This window comes from Myiozetetes cayanensis, unplaced genomic scaffold, assembly GCF_022539395.1.
Source record: "Myiozetetes cayanensis isolate MyiCay16 unplaced genomic scaffold, myiCay2020 scf2-11, whole genome shotgun sequence".
NCBI classification, from domain to species: domain Eukaryota; kingdom Metazoa; phylum Chordata; class Aves; order Passeriformes; family Tyrannidae; genus Myiozetetes; species Myiozetetes cayanensis.
This window is the reverse complement of record NW_026087411.1, coordinates 60,305,931-60,321,385: the sequence shown is the minus strand read 5'-3', so window position 1 is coordinate 60,321,385 and position 15,455 is coordinate 60,305,931. Positions and strand designations below refer to the sequence as shown.

The following is a 15,455-nucleotide window of genomic DNA, read 5'->3' as shown; positions in this document are numbered from 1 at the left end:
TCTTCCCCTGCCCATAGTTGACGATGTGGAAATCCAATATCTTAATTGCAAAATACAATCCTCCTTGCTTCTCCCCTCAGTTGCTAACCCTCCAAATATTTCTCTGTTGCTTCCTTACATTAAGACATCGTTGTTCACGTCTAATGTTTTGAAACTAATCTGAAATTTCTTTTAGCCAACGTATCAATTGTAGACATAGACACCAATGAAGAAGAGACCATAGCAACAGCTTCTACAGGCAGCCACTTCGGACTCAACTTAAAAGCGCACGAGAAAATATATTTTGGTGGGTTGCCAACCCTGAGAAATCTAAGGTAATGTGGCTCAAACAAATTTCTTCACCTTTGCTAAGGGAATGTAAATACACTGTAATCTTATTCTCCGTATTTATTTCTCAAGTTCGCTTGCAAGGAGTGGTGATTTCCCAATACAAATTGCCACAGCAGATGATGCTTTATTTGCATATGTTGTGTATTTCAGTGTATTTCACACAGCTCGCCTTACATAAATACAACGGAAATAACAGTAGCAGTGCAGTACATCTTTGTGACACTATGCAAGAATCATGATGTAGCTGACTTTTTAAGTATTTTTTATCTGGTTAATAGAATTTGTCACTGCAGACATAAAATTGCTCTATGCCTCAACAAAATTAAGGTCAAGTGTTTGCCTTGTGCATGAATAGAGAAATTGAACTACTTCTTATGGAATTACTATTAAATGAGTATCCTTGCTTTTGCATAACTAATGTCAGTATACTTTAAATATGTATTAAAATATTTTGTTTAGATATCATTTAAAATTATTTGTACACTTAGGTTCCTGGATTCCTTAGATAAAATTCTTGCTATATTCAGGACTTAAAATATATGATGAAATATTCTTGATATATTTAATGTAAGTAGAATGAAGTATGGCAACCTTTTCCCTTGAGAAGTCTGATCCTGAATTTCTTACACAAATAAAATTCCCAGTATTTATTTTTTAAATATTGCATAGTGTTATTCATAATCTTTAACCTCAGCTTCAATGAAGTAAAAAATGGAACAACAGATACTTGAATGCAGTGACTTTAAGTAAGTTTTTTGATCTATTTAAAGCCATGTAATGAAGTTTAAATGAATATTCAGCAGTTTTGCAATGACAAGAACAAGAGAATTCTGTGCTACCATGAGCCGATGAGCAACACAGAAACAAGCCCATTAATCTATGTCAGCTTTAACTACATGGCATAATGACAGCCTTGAAGTGGTCTTGTGCACAAGGAACTGTTGTGATTAGTCCACAGACTGTTCTGTAACTAAAAGAATGGATGTATTTGTTAATTTATTAGGATAATAACTGACCTCTGATGTCAAATCACCCAGCAATAAAAAGATCTAAGATCTATTTCACTCATGAAATATAACACTGTATTATGTAATTGTGAAATCACACCAGTGCATAACAAAATGTCTAGAGCAATTATCTTCCACTTCCTTTGTGGTTGCTTAAAAAATCTGTGTACCACAGCTACTTGGACCCGTGGTAACCATTTTGCCTACAGCTATGATTCATCAGTGACTGAGGCAAGATGAATGTTACGGTAAATTAGAATCAAAAGTAGTGAAAGGAGGATTAGGACAAAGCTGAGCTATTGCAAACAATAGACGCTGAGGTATCCGTGACTTTGTAATTATCAGGTCATGTCAGTTCTGCCAAATTCTTTTACATGGTTTGCTTTTACTCACAGCCAAGTATAGTAACAAATTATAAAAGCCTTTCGGTATATTACATTTTAAGATAGCTTTTTGCAGAGTAAACCTGTTGATTGTTATATGTTGTTTGTAAATTATGAATATCTGTTTCACTGTGAAATGTTTGAACTTTGCTAATAAGCATCACAAAGCAGCAATACAAGAATTATCACTTGCTACAATTAATTAATTTTTTTGTTTTCTTCTTTTGTTTTTCTTTCTCACCCCAGTATGAAAGCAAGGTAAAAATAATCAGATTACTTGCATGACTTACTTGCATGTGTGTAGTAAGTGCAGCTTGAAAGCACAGGCAGCAGCACAGCAGCAGCGTGTGGGCAGTATTTATACCAGCTGTTACGCTAAGGCTCTTAGTTCAGTGAGCCGCTCCTGCCGCAACTAGCAAAGCTGCTCCCAAGTGCTTAGCACTGTCATGTTACACGCTCTGCACACACCTACACAAGCAACTTCTATTTTCTTCGTGCAGCTGCTTACTTCAGCTGTGTTTGTTTGCAACAGCGGAGTGCCTCGGAAGCAAAGCTACAGCCAGCTAGCTGTATTGCTTTGGCTCTGACTTCCAGGCTGTAAGAGCAGTGTAAACCCATGTGAGGTGAGGAGCACTGTGCTCGGAGGCTGTTAAGTAATTACTGAGGAGGGCATGAAAGCAAGGTGTAGATTTTTGTGAAATTTGCCACTTCTCAGTTTAAGAAAAGGAGGGTGAGCGGAAGAGAGTGGATTTCTGACTGCGTTTTCAGTTTGCAGCTGTTTGTACTATTTTTTCTTTGATATGCTCAGATTAGAACTGAATTTAACTGTGTTTTGCAGCTTAATTCCTGTCTTGAACTGGAAAAATGCATTTCACCCCCATACCCCTGCCCTGACTGTGAGAAAGATTATTTCCTCCTGAGCTCTAGAAACTGTTGCTTGTTCTCCATTTAAGCTAATCCTAGCTTGGCCAAGGGGGAAAAAAAAAGACCCAGATATGAGTGAACTTGGACCTAGTTTGGTATGTTTTGGAAAGGAACAAGGAAAAAGGAAGACTTAAAACATCGAGCAAGTGTTCTGTGTTTGCAAAGAGGTTGAACCAGATGTGACCCGCTGTGTTCACTTCCAACCTTACCCCTTCTGTGATTCTGTGATATGGGTTGGGAATTAAAACAACAACTGCTTGTACAGGGCAGGATAAGGGCAATCTGTCACTGGACAGGGCAGCAAGAGGATAGTAACAAGAATGGTTTCTGGATGGCAGATACAGGAGTCTATGGGCGCCACTGACAATGATACAGCAGAACTGTTCTGCTGCTGGAAAAATAAGTTCATAAAGGAACTGGAGAAGAGTTAGGGATAAAAAAAATGAAACAGGAAAGGTGACCATAACTACATGACTGTAAATAAAGCAGCATATGGATCATTTTAGTAAACCAGATGCTTGCTTTAACTTATGTAAAGGATACTAATTTGCCAGAGAATACATCACGCTTGCTAGGATGGCTATAATGCAAAGAATGGCTTTCAGTGCCAAAACGTGCAGCTGATTAGTATCTGTGCAAAATGGTTTTATTTTGTAATCAATATTTTTAAATTTTTTTCTTTCCTTCCAGGGAGCTGAAGTGTTTGTGCATTCCCACCTTCCCCCCACCCCTCCTCCCCCCACCCCAAACAAGTTTTAACGCCTTATTTAATTTCCAAATTCATTTTTCTTTCTTTGAGCTGTTCATCTTTTTCAGATATTCTAGAAAACAGACATAGGTAATACTGTGAGCAAATTAACTAGTGCTTTTTTTCCTTTTTGGATTTACTCTTCATGGTATGAATGGCAACATTTTTTTCTGAAAAGACTTTATAAGGCTTTTCTTCTGGCAAGCCTGGTTCAGATGTTGCCAGCAGTTGTGGTCTCACTCTGGTGTTCCCAGGCCTGGGAAATCATACTTTTGCATTAAATCATGATAGCTTTGGTGTTACATTCAAGACGTTTCTAATTTCTTCTGTCAACCAGCTGATAAGTCATACATGGAACTTGAAATGTTACAATATTTTCCTATTTTGGATGGATAGTTACGTTCTGTAACAAACCCAAGTGTTTTGTTTTCTTTAGCTACCTAAGAAAGTCAAGTGTATTGCTGTGTCATAAGAAAATACGCAGCAGTTTTCATAAGAAAGATACTGAGAATATAACATACATAGAAAAAAATGTTTGTATGCTGGTAAAGTTCCTCTTTCATTAGGATCTAGCATGAAAAAGAGGAATAAAACATGTCTTGCAGTATGTGCTGATAGATGGTAGAAGGCAACATTTTGAGTGTATGTGGGTAGTTAAAATAAAAATAACAATCAAGCATCTGTGCATCTGAAAGTGTATGTGTGTGTGTCTGGCTGACTGTGTTCTCCCTAATCTGTATTTTTGAAAACATGTTGTACTTCTAAATGTTTTTTAGGCCTGAAGTGAACTTAGAGAAATACACAGGTTGCCTCAAAGACATTGAAATTTCAAGGACACCATATAATATATTGAGTAGTCCTGATTTTGTTGGCCTAACCAAAGGATGTACACTGGAGGTTAGTCTGATTTGCATGTATTTTGGTCTTAATGGGCATAAATGTTTTCTGGTTTCTGATTTTATGGCATAATAAATTAATTATATAAGGCATATTCCTTAAATAAGAATCTAACAAAATCAAACAAGGAATCTAACCTGAAAATCCAAACAGTTATATTTAAGATAAAGAAGTAGTAAGTTCTTCTGATCAGGAAGTAGACCAATTTTCCAGATCCTAACTTCTTGGACAGTATCCCAGGCCAGTTGAGATATCCATGTCCCTAAAGGGTAGGATTTTCTGCATTGTATAGAGCAGTGATCTAGTTTTGTTTCAGTTGACTAAAACAGGCATTATTGAAATGAATGACAACATCGCAAAAACTAAAAAATTGTGATGCATGTAAAAACCAAGGATTTAAATTATTTTTTTAAATTTTTCTTATGAAAGTCATTCACTACATAAAACCTGAGGTACGAGTACTTAGTATTATGAGCTACCACTGAGCTGGAAGGCACATTTCTTACCTATCATGAAGAATGTGCAAAATGGATGTTATTTTAGCTTTAAATACAACTCAGGACCATTTATTTTCAAGTATTGCTGCTTACATTTAGCAGTCTTTCAATGAATATAGAATTCAAGGAATCTGATCTGAAATCTGGGAGAGAATGTAGTAATCTTCCATGGAAAAGTCTTCATATATAAAAAATACTTCCAGTGACTCTTGTCTCCCAATAAATAGCAAGCAGATGTAATAATTAGAGTTCCATATCAGATATCACTACAGTAAATCCAAATAAGTTGCTGTTACCCTGATGCTCTTCAAATATTTATTTTCTACAAAACATTAAAAATTTCCTTTGAACAGTAATTGGAACTTGACCAGGACAAAATAACGATGAGGTCCCTATTTTTCTTTTTTTATCTTTTGTAGCTCTGGCCCTCATCAGAGCAAAAAAACACACAGCAGCAGGACTCTCAGACAGGATATTTGACTAGATAGATCTGATATGAGATGCATATTTTAAGATTTCAAGTTTGTGATAAAGCTAAAATGTAAACAAGCAAGTTGCTCAAATGCTTTTAAATCTTATAGATTTGGTTTCAGCAAAACTTTGATACAGAGGTTCATGTTTGTTTTCATTTATTGTAGATTCTTTACGGAATAGGAAGGAATGATAGTTGTGTTAATTTTCTTCTGTTGCTATGAATCTCAGAAAGTACTTTGCTTTTAACATTATTTTGTAACACTTGAGGTTTCAGAGTATGAAATCTAATTGGATTAACTATTTTGTTGGGGAAATAAATACAATATTCCAAATGTACAAAACAAGATATGTAGGAATATTAAGAGGCAGTGAAGTAAAGGCTGATATACCCTCAGTTTTTTAAATGTCCTCATATTTCAGAGAAAGGTGAGCACCACCAGCAGTGATTTTATCTGGGCATAATCTATTCACTAGACCTGAAAACAGTTCTGCTGTACTTAAAAAATGGTACACTACTTTAGAAGAAGTCACTGTTTCTAAAGACTGGTCTTCCGCAGCTGAAATAATACATAAATTGGCAGCAGTGACATAAAATCGTCAGGTGTATGCACTGAGTTATTATTTGATGACACATTCTACTCCTTAAATTGTGTTAATGGATACCAATGTCCAAAGAGTTGGACCATGTGCAACAAATGCTTCATTTATGAGTCTGAGTAATAAAAAAAGCAGTGGTTCGTAGTGAAGCAACAATGACTGATAATTGAAAAGTATTTTCTGGGCACTTCTGACAAATAACAGAATCTAGTTTATGTTCATATTGGCTGTTGTTACCTATTTTCATTATTTAAGAGAAAAGTCCAACTGTATTAACTCAATGGAAAACATTCATATAAAAAAACCTCCACCCTTCAGCAGTTATTTTTAATCCAAGAGGATATATTGGTATAAGACTGGAACTTTGCCTTCCTGTAAGACAGGATTCTACAAATATTCTAATGATGCCAGATGTAAACAGGTAAATTATTATTTGCACAACACTTTGAGAAGTAAATTGCTGTTTGTTATTACTTTCCATCTCTTCACACTGGTTATATTTACATAGTTTATTCTTTTAGTTAAGAAATCTTCCTGTGTGTTCATACTCTTGCTTTTAATTCTACTAATGACCTTTCCTGTCCTCTTCTTCCTGCAGAACATTTATACAGTTAGCTTCTCCAAGCCAGGTTTTGTGGAACTGCAGCCTGTCTCTTTTGACATTGGCACAGAAATCAATCTCTCCTTCAGCACCAAGAATGAGTCTGGGATCATCTTGTTTGGCACAAGTGGCACAATTGTCCCCCCCAGGAGAAAGCGCAGGTACACTGCAAGGAGAGCTGCCCCTCTGAGGAGAAGACGCAGACAGACAGGACAGGTATGAGGAACCTAGCAAAAGATAAAGAAAACACAGAATTTTACTGAGCTTCCATTTGGTTTGTTTTAAGACACTGTCAGATGTTCATAATCAAGTTAAAATTCAGTGCTTGGGAATAAATTATATCTAATGCTATCCTTTACCAGATGAAGAATCTGGTAGAAGCTCAGAATTGTTTTTTTGCACTGGAGTAACTGTTTCTCTTACAGATTTACAGTAAGGCATCCATTACTTGTTGCTAAGCAGCAGATTTGGGTTTTTATCATATTCCATGTTGGTTTTTAACCAAACCTGAAGAATCCTAACCAAATCTCATTCCAAGGACTATTTATGCACTACTAAAGCTTAGAAACTCTCTCATTCCTCTTCATAGAGATATAAATGAGGATCATTCTAATTCCCCTGAGACCAAAAGAGAAAAAAAAGAGAAGCTGCTGAAAGTAGTGTAAGATAAGACTCTTGTTTGGGACCACTGCAGTGGGACTCGAGTGCTCCAGCCTCTCCTTCTCTCCCACAAAATAAAAATTTCCTGTATAAACCCATAGTGTCCCAAGTGACTAACAGGTAGAAGTGTGGTTGCGGTCAAAAATGATTCAAATCTTGATTAAATCTTGATTATAATCCTAACAGACAGACATACTACGACAGCAATAAACAGAATGTTTTGATGCTTTCTTTTTTCAGGACTTCTGGGAAATGATATTTCATTATTCTCCTTTCTACCTGTTTCGGAAGGGAGCTCTCAGTGACCTGTAGTAACACACTGCAGGGACAGCACATTGTAATGGCTCACCTGCATGACATTGACTTCAGGGCAGGGGCTCCTTTATCATTTCCCAGCTCTTCAGGTCACAGAAGTGAACATGACCACTTATTGCTATAGTAACTGGAGGTTAGATCCTGAAATCTACTACAATATGATTTTGTTGCTAGAGTAACTACTGGCATGATTTGCCAGCCTCCAAACTCAGAACTCATGCTGAGATCAATGCTATTCAGGGCTTGATGGGTTTAAGACCAGTTAATGTAACAACAAAAACGAGAAAAATTGTAGGTTAGAAGCCTCCACCGTTCCCTGAAAATAGGTATGCAGAGAGTTAAATCTTTTGTTGAGGTTTTCCAGCACGACCTCCTTTTACCCATTCCTCACTCCAAAAATGAATGTAGCAGCAGAACTGAAACAACAGTGTGTTCTCTATGGGCGAGCAATTAAAAAATGGTGTTAAGACAATAAAACATACACACTAATGTAAAACTAAGTGAAATAATTTCTTTCCAAATGCAGCTTACCTTTTCATACCAACATATACATTGCAGGCCTACTACGCAGTGTTCCTGAACAGAGGTCGACTGGAAGTGCATATCTCCACTGGGATGCAGGATCCCCACAGAATCACCATCAGACCAGAGGCTGGCGAGTTTCATGATGGCAGAGCACACTCCATCCGGATAGAACGAGCTAAAGGGTAAAAAATTCCTACAAGTGCTACAGACCACACAGCACAGCTAATTCAACAGCAAAAGCAAATATACTGATGTCTTTGGCAATCCATGTAAATACTTCTACTGAGACAAAAAAACTAATGTAATTCCATCATTATCCCAAAATTTTTAGAAGTACGTTTCTGATAGTGCTTATTGTTCTGCAGAGCTGGGCTTACATGCTTGCCTAGGCTATCAACCTCTTCCTCCAGAGACCTGTATTTGTCTGAACTGGCATCTTTAACCTTTTGATTGTTGGCAAATATATTTTATTAATAGTATCTGTAAATGAGAAATACTGCTGTGGTACAGTAAATCACCTTAGAAAACATGTAAAAATGTAGACACATAGAAAAACTAACCATTTACAAAGAGTGTAAACAGCAACAGCATAGCAGCCTGTAGTCTTTTTGAGATGCCGTGTGCTGCTCTATGTACATGTGGTTACAGTGGTGCCCAGCTAAATACGGTAAAACAGTGAAAGCACACAGTCCCACAGTCATTCTCATTGGAAAAGCCATCACAGAGCTTCTCAGACCATGTTGTTTTAAACAGAATTTCCCTTGAATTCCTTTGCCTCTTCTCAGACATTGTAAAAATTTCTTATTACACTTCACCATTCAGAAAGTGACTAGAAACAGCACTACTGTAGTCATTATTATTTATGGCCTGGAATAGCCCTTCTTCCAAGCAGGGTTTCTTATGGACATTTGAACATACAAATGTGTACATGTGGACATTCAGTGGATTAGAGTACTATGCATAATGTTCTATGTTGTTCAAACAAAAATCAGAAAGAAGATGTGGCATCCAGCATGTTACACAATGCACTTATGCAAGTACATTGAAGACTAAGCTTCACCCTCTTACCCCCACAGCACTGAAGCTTTCTTGAGCAACAATTCCCATCTGTCTACTCCCGAGGTGCCCTTCTGTCCTCTCTGTAATTTGCTTTCCTTTGTTTTGTCCTTTATCAGTATAATTTTCTGACTGCATTTCCATTGTACTGTTAAAAAACCTCTTGTAAATAATGCCTTCAGACAATATGTCTCCTCTACTTCAGTGACTGAAGTCAAACCACAAATTCTCTGGGAGAAAAAGTTATTTTGGAAATGGATGAATACTTTTCTGTGATACATTTGATGTCACCATGACAGAACACAAATATGCAGCTAATAATTAAAAGCTCTAAACAAAAAAGTAGGTTCTTTTAAGCACTGCTATAACAGGTACAGTAGCTTGACCTTGTTAGGGTACATGTGAGGATACATCAAGGCACAAGTGTTGTACAGTGCTATCCAGTGATGATGTTTGTTCAGATGAAACCTCTGGATTTTCAAAGAAGCTTTGTTACAAAACTAGTTGTCTGAACTCTGCAGTTTCTGTAACCTGAAATGGATGTGAAAAGGTATAAATGAAGATTTAACGCTTCCCCCGCTCATCACAAACTCAAGTTTTATTTTATTAAATGTGAGGAACATCATGTGAAAACTCTTCAGAGACATAGTTGTCCATATTATTATGAAGTATTTCCTTCTCTTCCAAGGTCATTATAGGATACTATATAGCAGACTAATGTACATAATTGCATGTTCTGCTTGGACCCAAAATGTTTACCATGGTTAGCCATGGCTCCATGGCTAATATGCAACAGCACAAAGGGTAACTCGAGTACTGACAGTCTTATTTCTCTACACTTCCTTGGAAGGCAGTGGAGAGAAGTGTCCTCTCTGGGACTCTGCATAGAATCTAAATTAATCTGTTGCTCTGAACTGCCTCCAGAGAAATTTCTTTCCTTCTGTTTCCTAGAGATAATCCTGAAAGATGAATCTCTTAATACCTTCTTCCTTCAACCCTTTGAAAACTTAATCACTTTCTTATTCAGCAGCTTTCTAGACCAAATGAATACATCCAAAACTATGAGGAAAGTGGAGAATTTGCATGTAGTACAGCAGTTATGTAATTCAGGTACTTAACTCACTATTCAGTTCTGTCTAGGACTTGTGTAAACAAGAAAGCCAAGCATGTTACTTGTGAATATAATCCTCTTTACAATAAATATTTTCAGTATTCAGTTGCTAACATTTGTAATTATAGTTAAGGAAGAACACTGGAATTCAATATAATTTTGCAGTTGACAAACATGAGGTTATTTGCCAGAAACTGATTGGTCAGCCAGTGGTACTCTGCTTCAGAGGCTTCTACCTTCCTCTGTTCAGCCTTAACAGTATCTTCTACGGGATTGCATTGTCTTTGACTTTTGCCATGTGAATCACTCATGAGAATGAATTATAGCACCTCTATCAGTACATGGTGAACAATCAGAAATATTCCTACTCTGCCATCTCCCTCAGAAAAAGCTTGGTTGATCCTGCAGTCAGAGCAGTCTGTAGCAGTACTTGTGCCCCAGCAAGAAGATAACTTGTACAAACTGGGAAATAGAGTCCAAACAAAATGTGACCCTGTGCTATTCCCATCCTGCTGAGCTCTAGGTGATTATATCTACCATCACAGTACAGCAGGCTTGGCCCTTACTGCATCAGTGTTGCCACACCACAAACACTTCTTCCTATACAACCACAGTCTGTTATTGTCACCCCTCCACAGCACAATTTTGCCAAGCTTTGTCAGACAACTAATAAGGAAGCACAACAGTGGCTGAAAACCCTCTAGTGTTTAATATGCATTTAATGTGAGCTGCTAATTAGATAATTTAGGTTGCTCAGTGTTACAGCCTGTGTAGGAGTAAATGGGACCTGCAAAGGGGTACTTTCAATGCAAGCAATACCCAGAGTAAAATATCTATTTCTTTACTTTCAAATCTTTTTCACAGGATGTTCACTGTTCAAGTCGATGAAGACAAAGTCCAGACTCAGAGGTTGCCTTCAGACCAACCCATCTCTGTTAAGAAACTCTTTGTGGGTGGTACTTCTTCTCAGTTTCAGACTGCACCTCTCAGAAACATACCACCATTTGAGGGCTGTATATGGAATCTTGTCATTAATGCCACGTAAGTCTCACTGATGCCAACAAATGTCCATTTAAGGAGGTCTGGTTGACTACCTTGGCGGCCAGAAGAAAGTTCATTGTTGCAAGGAATCCTACTAGCAGGAAATCCTAGGATATGATCTGCTTTCTTTTAACGCCCTTCCTTGGTTTTATCCACAATATAGTCTCCAAAGGCTATGCAATAATTAACTATTTTACAGACAAGGCAACACTGTCTATTGATCCATAAAACCAGAGAAATTCAACAGTAACACTGCAGTAAGATGTGCATCAGTGATACGTTTTTAGGGTGTACTATAACACTTCATTTAAGTAAGGTTTGCCTCCAAGAGTATACAAATTCTGAGAAGCACTATGGGAATCAATTTGCTTTGTGGAAAGTGCAGTAATCTGGAAGGAACTTTTAAGTAAAAAGAAAGGGAATGGTGAATAAAGCAAAACCTCTATGGAAAGTTCCAGTGTAAATCTTTCTTTCAAAAATCAAAAGTACCTAAATTAGGATCTCATCACCCCACAGTCCATCACTATATATCAGAGAGGACTTCTCTGCTATGTAATTGAAAGCACCTGAGCTGGTAAAGTTTGACAAGGAGGATGACTGTCTCTCTGCACTGACTGTAGGAAGGAAAGCCAGTGCTACGATCACCTCCAGTTTAAGTGTTCTGCTTTTGTACCTGTGCCTACCTTTACAGGATGGGATGAATCCTGGCTTTTGTGTCCTATGAAATGAAATTACCCTACAGCAAATAACTATTCTTTATAAATTGGTAGTAAAAAGGCAGAAAAAGTAATAACAGACATCAATTTCTTTGTGTGTTCTCAGCCCCATGGACTTTGCTCAACCCGTGTCCTTCGAAAATGCAGATATTGGCCGATGTCCCACTCTAGAACCAGAGGTTAGGCCACCTGAGGATGAAGATAAACCAACTCGTGCAACAGTCCTGATCCAACCTGAACCAGGCGCTAATGGGGAGAAAGAAGGGCCAAGGATTCCTCCTGCTTCTCCTCCTCCAACACCATCTCTATCTTCAGCCCCTGTAAGTCAGGTAAGGTTTTTTTTCATTTCAGTCAGGTAAAGTTTTAAAAGTTTCTTTCTCTGAGCAAAATTGAAGGGTGAGCCATGAAGAATAATGAAGCACTTTGCCACAAAAATAGTAACAATTCAGCATGATACTGTAAAGGGAACACCTTGTTGCAGGTTGGTAAAACCTGTGAATAATGGAAAACTAGTTGATTTCATTTGCTTATCAAAACAGTAATTTAAAGAACGAAATAACATTAGAGTTCTCTTTGGCTTGCATGCTTAGCCATAAACCCTTTCACCCCAGAATGTAACCCAAGCACTATCTGTTTGGGGTTGGAAGGGGAATTTTCCTTTGGGAAATCTGTATCATTATGATTTCTTGTGCTGTTCTGTGATGCAGATAGTAACAACCATGTTAGTGACAGGATGAAGACAAAGGTAAACCAGGAGATCTGTTTGATATGACAATTTCTCCCCTGCTACTTTATAACTTTATTCAGGAGACTTACAAAATGAAACTCCAGTCACTGCTAAATTGAGCTCATCTGTTATTGTCAGTAATCTTAAATAGCTAGATAATAATAAGCAGCCTTATACAACAAAATTGAAGGAAGAAATTTCTTCTGTCACAAGTGTAGTAGTTTTGTAAGTTGATGCAACATTTTTGCTGTCCAGAAAATATATGCTTAGATATCTGAATATTAAACTGAATAATATATATACTGGAAGATATTATTGGGGGCAAAATTCTTTGCATGTTGTTAAACCTGCATACAACCCATAGGTTTATGCAGGCTATAGTTAAGTATGACTGAGGTTTCCAAAAAGTGTGAAAAAACTGCACATTCCCAAGTTAGGAGCCTGTTTACACGATCAGAATTTACACTATCATAATAAGACAGTTCTGAGAAGTTAACAACTGTAATATTTAACTTCCCTTTTTATATATATAGCAAATACAAAAGAGTCAGTAATCTTGAAAATTTCTCACAGATTGGCTTCGGAAAATCTTTTAACTATTTTGGGTCAAGTTAAATCTTTGTTCCTGTTTCACACCTCCTCACTGACACAACATTACAGAACACCAAATTTGTTTATATTGGGGTTTTTGTGTGACTTAAAGATGAAAATTATCAATTAATTGCACGAAGGACACCAAAAAAAACCCCAACAAAAACAGTTGTGATATTCAATGAGGCTGTAAGTCCATAAGATAGAGACAAAGGAACCTGAATTCATTGCCGCAGTCACTCCCAGTCAATAGTCTTGTTTTCAGAATTCGTATCTGGTTTTCCTCAGACATAGGAAGGATTTCTGTGAAAAATGGTATAAAAATTGGTCCAAACCCCCTAACTCATTAAGGTTATTTTGTATTTGAGATTCATGGCCACCTTCATTGTCCAGGTACATATGGCACAGCTTTATCTAAATGGACTTTTCTGACACTAGCGAAATCTCCACATCACATGCAGCCATCTGTGTGCCTGAAAATGGGAGCCTTGGGTTCAACATAGGCAAGCTCCATCTTAGTTATTAAGGCACCCCGAGCCCCGGAGTTATAAACGTCGGCCTTTTAATGCTTTAGGGCAGTGGTTTTGATTCGTTCCCACAAGGTGGAGTAGTTGTAACACAAGGGTTCCAATGTGGCTTTGTTTGGAGCTGAAAGCAAATTTACTATGCAGTAAGGCTACCATAGAAAGATAGGGAATCAGGCAACAACAAGGTAAAAAGGATTGTCCAGTTTAATGGTCACTGTAGTGAAGGAATGCAGACATACTATCCCTTGACCAAACCTTATAAACAAAACAAACCAACACAGAAGTGCATGAAAGAGCAAGTGCACACTTTCTAAGACTATAAGCACTAACTTTTAAAAAGCAAAATTGGAAGGAATAGATCTTCTCATTAATATTGGAAACTAGTTCCTTTGTAACTAGGTGAGTTTTGTATATCAACATATCTAGAGCCATGATAATTTGAGATAGGAATTCAAAATAAAGATCTAAGTAAAACACCATTACTCCACTTCTCTCTTGGAAAAATTGAAACTGTGTTAGTATGTTGAATACTAGAAAGTATTTTAAATAAGACAAAGTTTTGGTTAGTTTATATTCATATAAGTAAGTTCTCCAAAGTATTTTTCAGGGAAATGTTGCAACAAATAAGTAAGTACAGTCTGGTAAAGATAGAACACTCATATGGCAGTAAATTATACAGAATCTCAGAGTACGAAGACTGTATATGGAAAATACACAGCAGGAAAAAAGTATTTTCACATAGTAGGCTTAAATAAGGTATCTGCTCTATTTAAGTCCTTTTAGGACATTTTCTCCATCTTCCATTTTCATGAAAAGGGGAGGGCAGTTTAATCCCAAATGAGAAAAAAACCTACCCTCTACTAAAACCAAGACAAGGTCGAGGAGTAGGACATTTGGGAAATAACATCCATCACCAGTCTGCTGCCCGTGCTTGCTATAGATGCCAAAATGTTTCTCAGCATTGAGTAACTGCTGCTTCTGCCTCATGTTATTCACTGCTTCTCAGGATTCACTTGCCACTGAAATGAAGAGCGCCAGCATTACCTCTGCATTTGACTCCGTGATGGTATCCTCCACTATTTCTTCACGCATTACTGCATTGTTTTATTAACAGTACTTAGTGAACTGTGGGGACTGCTTCAATGTTCCCTTTTTCCACTAATTGCTTTCTTTGTAATTGCTAATACAGCAAATGAGAATGTAGAGAATGTGTGACAGTCCACCAGTGGGCTTTTCTGTTCTTATTTCCACTGCCAGACACACCTAGTTTCTTAACCTACCGGTCAAGTCCCTGACATCTGGCAAGACTGAAGTAAAGTGCAGGTAAAGAGTTCAGTCTTGAGACTCATGTAGTATGGAAGACTATTAAACAGCCAGGACATATTAAGGCCATCACTGAAAAAACAAAGCTGAGATATTTTAATCTACGCTTAGTGCAGTCTTGTGAACGCTGTAAAGCTGGCAGTCCTTTGATAAAATGAAGGCAGACACAGGCTTGTGAATAAAATCTGTGAGTTTTTTAAACATACCCTAATGATTTTTTTCCCTTTTAGTTTTTTCCCTTTAGAATCTTCAAATTTTAGCAAGTCCAAATGTTATTGAAAGTGTTATATGCATCGTATTACTATTAACATAGTTGTTAAACTTCTAGATAAGCCTGCAAAGCTTAAAATAATTCAAAACTTTACCCTGCATTATGGGAATATGATTTTTTTGTCCGATTTGGTG

General features: G+C 37.3%; 1 protein-coding gene across 2 annotated transcripts in view; it reads left to right on the top strand.

Annotated features, from left to right (window-relative positions):
• The window catches only part of LAMA2 (laminin subunit alpha 2), a 352,955-nt gene that overhangs the window by 324,486 nt on the left and 13,014 nt on the right, over positions 1-15,455 (top strand). Inside the window, exons 51-56 of one of the 2 annotated variants that reach the window (XM_050315959.1) lie at positions 176-314; positions 4,169-4,289; positions 6,456-6,674; positions 7,992-8,140; positions 10,990-11,166; positions 11,989-12,202. In XM_050315959.1, coding sequence (XP_050171916.1) covers positions 176-314; positions 4,169-4,289; positions 6,456-6,674; positions 7,992-8,140; positions 10,990-11,166; positions 11,989-12,202 — 1,019 coding nt within the window. Of the gene's footprint in view, positions 1-175; positions 315-4,168; positions 4,290-6,455; positions 6,675-7,991; positions 8,141-10,989; positions 11,167-11,988; positions 12,212-15,455 lie in introns of both variants that reach the window. The other variant, XM_050315958.1, reaches the window with a different exon arrangement.